Raw genomic sequence first — 4,329 nt, forward strand, 5'->3', positions numbered from 1 at the left:
GGGGGGGGGGGGGGAATACGAAACAAAATTATTTATTTTCCTTCAAAATTAAGTTTTTATAAATTTATAACTTTATCCATAATTTAGTTACTTTCTTTTCTATAACTTAAAATAAAAGTGTGAATTTTAAAGATTTTTTCTTAGACTATGGAGATTTTTTTTTTAAATTCCGTTTGAAACTTATTAATATTTTTGATTCAAATAAAAAAATTGGGAATTAAAATAAACATAGCTTTAAAATAATTGTATTAAAATGGGCAAAATAATTAGTTGAGGTATTAAAGTGGGTAACAAAAAAGTTTGTGTATTAAAAAGCTTAACAAAATTTAGTTGGAGTATTTTTATGGAATTTACTTTTATTAATGATTTTTGAAGATTTTATATCAAACTTCAGGGTTTTTCGTTTGACCTTTTATTTTCTTTTCTGATCAAATTTGGTTTGACCTTTTATTTTATTTTTGATCAAATTTGGTTTGACCTTTTAAATTTTAAGTTTCTGGGTGTTTATTCAAAATACCATGCAACAAATTTTTTTCTACCCACTGAGCTAGGGTTTGAAACAATCTACATCAGATTTGACATCTAAACTATTAAAACTAAAGTACAAATAAATCTTAACCCTAAGTTTTCCTCAATAATTACTATCCAATGCCATTGACCTTATAAATAACAATTTCCAAAAAATTATTACGAAATTGCCTAATATTTAGCTACCTAATAAATTTAGAAGATATACAATCTTTTATTTAATTTAAATCAAAATCAAAAATTCAATTTTGCAATCCATAAAAAACTATAAAATAGATTAAATTATCAGATTAATTTATTGGTTTATTGAAAATAAATTAATCAAAATCGTTTAAAATTTTAGAATAATAAAAATAACTCAATTATATTTAATTAATTAGTCTCTTCTAATTTAATTAGTACAATAATGTATGTATTTAATTTTAAATGTTTACGAAAGCAAATACCCGTGCGGCCGCACGGGTCAAGATCTAGTTTGTTCCTTAAAAATGTAATTTTTTTAATAACTTGGTCAGATGCAAAGTTTATTGGAGATTTCATAAATTAGATAAACCATTTACCATGGTCTTAAATCAGTCGTGGATCTGTTTTATTGTGGGTAAAATATATACTAGTTAATTCGGAAATCGGTTAAAATGTTTTCTGAAAAAGCCGTTGAGGTAGAGTATGCCTCGGATGTTGGAGAAAGTTATTTTGATTCATTATTCTATATAGGAGTATAGGAGCCACAGAGTCTCATGGTGACTTTAACATCATCCTAAAGCTCCTCAACACATTTGAGCATACAAGGCCGAGCCTGAAGACCGAATTTTGCTGCTAGAATTGTGCCTACGTCTAGTATAAATTACACATACTAACATCAACACATAGCCACTATTCAAATGATTCAACTTAACATTTAAAAAAATTCTGTCACCCTATACGATACCAAAGTGGGTCATTAACGTAATATATTATCTTTTCTATAAATTCACATTACCATTTTCATTCTCTTTGCTACATCCAATTGAAAATCATCAATAAGGACGAGTATTCGCATCACCCATAGGTTTCGGAAAATAATTACATATAATCCAAATCAACTCATTATTATGACACCTGTACGAGCCACAACCGACACTGGTTGATTGATTGGCCACGACCTGAGTGTAGTGCCCGCAAATACCTTTGCACTTGTTGGTGGCATAATCATAATTAGGCTTCTCTGTCAACCAAAACATAGCCGCGATCGGACCGCTCATTTGATCCTTGGGTTGGACCCAACCAATTGCGATATTTTCGCCGTAAGGCCCATCAGAATGTTTCATGTCAGTATGCGCACACTTTCCGGTTTTGGAAAGCTTGTTGGCATAGTTCTGTGCATAGACCGCAAGGGTTTCGTTCCATACCAATGGAGCCACCTTGACCGCTGCTCGAATCTCGTTGTGAGCCTGTACAGTTTTCTCCGGTTGAACATCATCGATTGGCTTCACACTTGGCAGACCATAGGCGTGGGTTAAAAAGGCACAGAGTAATGTAAGGACTACAACGAAGGAAAACATTTGTTTTATTTTTAATAAATTTTCTTGGAACTTACGTGATCTATGTTCTGATTGTTGTTCCTGTTGGATAAATTCAATTAACTTGAGTAGCAAGTTGAAGTTTGATGGGTTAAGGAAAAAGGAAAACATATCGAGTCTATGAATATTTTCATATTATTATTAGAAAAAGATGTAGCTTCGTCCTATATAAAAAGAAGTCTCATGGAGAGATGTTCTATCAAGAGAAACACTTTGAAAGGTTTAGTTTTGAGAAAGTTTCTTGATCTAATAAGAAGAGAAGTTCTTATAATCTTTGTGTTTGTGCAACTTTAATTGGTATCAGAGCTCCAGGTTTCGAAGATCGTTTACAAGAGGAGTTGTAACTCGATCAAAACATGGGAGACAATAACAATTCTCAATGACGTGATAAAGGTCTTGAGATGAAGAAGGACATACGATGTCCAATGCTATCATTGACCAACTACACCGTATGGTCGATGCGAATGAAAGTAATGCTTTGTTTATACGAAGTTTGGGATACAATTGATCCAGGGAGTGATGATGCAAAGAAGAAGAATATAGCGATTGCTCTGATCTTTCAATCAGTCCCGGAAGCGCTAATACTTCATATAGGAGAACATGATACATCGAAGAAGATTTGGGAAGCTATCAAATCCCTTAACCTAGGTGCTGATCGCGTGAGAGAAGCGAGGGTACAGACTTTGATGTCTAAGTTCGACAAACTGAAGATGGCAGACACAGACACGGTGGATGTCTAAACAGGAAAACTTTCAGGCTTAGCATCGAGAGCAGCCGCGTTAGGAGAGATAATGGAAGCATCAAAGCTGATAAAGAAGTTTCTGAAGGGACTTCCAAGAACAAATTTCATTCACATCGTAGCTTCGTTAGAACAAGGTTGGATCTAAATTCAACGGGATTCGAAGACATTGTTGGGAGATTGAAGGCTTTCGAAGAACGCATAAAAGAGGAAACCCTAGATGAAGATCAATCGAAGCTAATGTTTGTGAAGAATGATACGCAAGGTCGTGGAAGCCATAAAAACTTGCGAGGAAGAGGCAGAGGTAGAGGTTATGGTGGAAGAGGAAGAGGACGAGGAAGGTCTACTAGTTCTGATGGTCATAACAAAGGAGGAGAAGCTTCAGACAAGACCAAGAAGGACTATTCTAAAGTTAAATGTTGGAGATACGACAAGATGGGGCACTTCGTGTCACATTGTCCTACACGACCAAGAGAAGAAGCTAACCTAACGGAAACACAAGAAGCAGATGCATTATATATGCATGAAGTAGTATTCCTCAACGAAGAGAGAGTGTTTCCTAAGAGGGTTGATGAATGCGATGGAAAGATGAGAATATGGTACCTTGACAATGGTGCAAGTAACCATATGACAGGCAAGAGAGAGTTCTTCTCAAACCTAAACGAGAGCATCAAAGGAAAAGTCAAATTTGGTGATGGATCAAACGTCGAGATTGTTGGGCTTCATCGGAAAAACAGGGGAGAGAAGATCACTCAAAGATATCTACTACATCCCAAGTCTTAAACACAATATCATAAGTCTTGGACAAGAAACCGAGATGAGTTGTGAGGTTAATATGAAAGAAGACTTACTAATGCTGAATGATCCCCGTGGAAGGCTATTAGTACAAGTCGCAAGGCAACCAAACCGATTGTACAAGACGCCAATGGAGGTTGAATTTCTGAAGTGTCTTCAAATACAAGAAATTGATGTTACATGGACGTGGCATGCACGGCTAGGACATGTGAACTTTGGAGTCATGAAGAATATGGTAGACAAGGAGATGGTAGTAGGGATGCCTCAGGTGATAGACGAGAAAGATGTATGCAGCACCTGCTTAGTTGGGAAGCAAACTCGGAAGTCTTTCCCGCCTAAAGCAAAGTATCGAGCATCACACACATTGGAGTTGGTACATGGTGACTTGTGGGGTCCGATATCACCATCAACACCAGCAAACAATAGATATGTATTTGTCTTAATTGATGCTTACTCAAGATATATGTGGACGATGCTGCAAAGAGAGAAGAGTGAAGCGTTCGATTGGTTCAAAAAGTTCAAGGAGTACGTGGAGAATCAAACGAAGCTAAAACTCAAGACTTTTAGCACTGATAGAGGAGGAGAGTTCACATCTTCTGAGTTCATTCGTTTTTGTGAAGAAAACAATGTAACTAGACATCTCCCCGCATCGTATACACTATCAACAAATGTGGATGAAGAACCAGGATCATTCAAGCTTCCTCATAT

General features: G+C 35.9%; 2 protein-coding genes across 2 annotated transcripts in view; one reads left to right on the top strand and one right to left on the bottom strand.

Moving 5' to 3' along the window:
* Positions 1 to 1,544: 1,544 nt before the first annotated feature.
* LOC106314266 (pathogenesis-related protein 1-like) lies at positions 1,545 to 2,069 on the bottom strand. The gene has a single exon (XM_013752170.1). The coding sequence runs from the start codon at positions 2,067 to 2,069 to the stop codon at positions 1,545 to 1,547; it is 525 nt and encodes a 174-aa protein (XP_013607624.1).
* Positions 2,070 to 3,751: 1,682 nt separating this feature from the next.
* Positions 3,752 to 4,329, top strand: part of LOC106314267 — a 1,641-nt gene continuing 1,063 nt past the window's right edge. The window contains exon 1 of the mRNA XM_013752171.1: positions 3,752 to 4,001. Coding sequence (XP_013607625.1) covers positions 3,752 to 4,001 — 250 coding nt within the window. The remainder of the gene's footprint in view (positions 4,002 to 4,329) is intronic.

Source organism: Brassica oleracea, chromosome C9, assembly GCF_000695525.1.
Source record: "Brassica oleracea var. oleracea cultivar TO1000 chromosome C9, BOL, whole genome shotgun sequence".
Classification (NCBI taxonomy): domain Eukaryota; kingdom Viridiplantae; phylum Streptophyta; class Magnoliopsida; order Brassicales; family Brassicaceae; genus Brassica; species Brassica oleracea.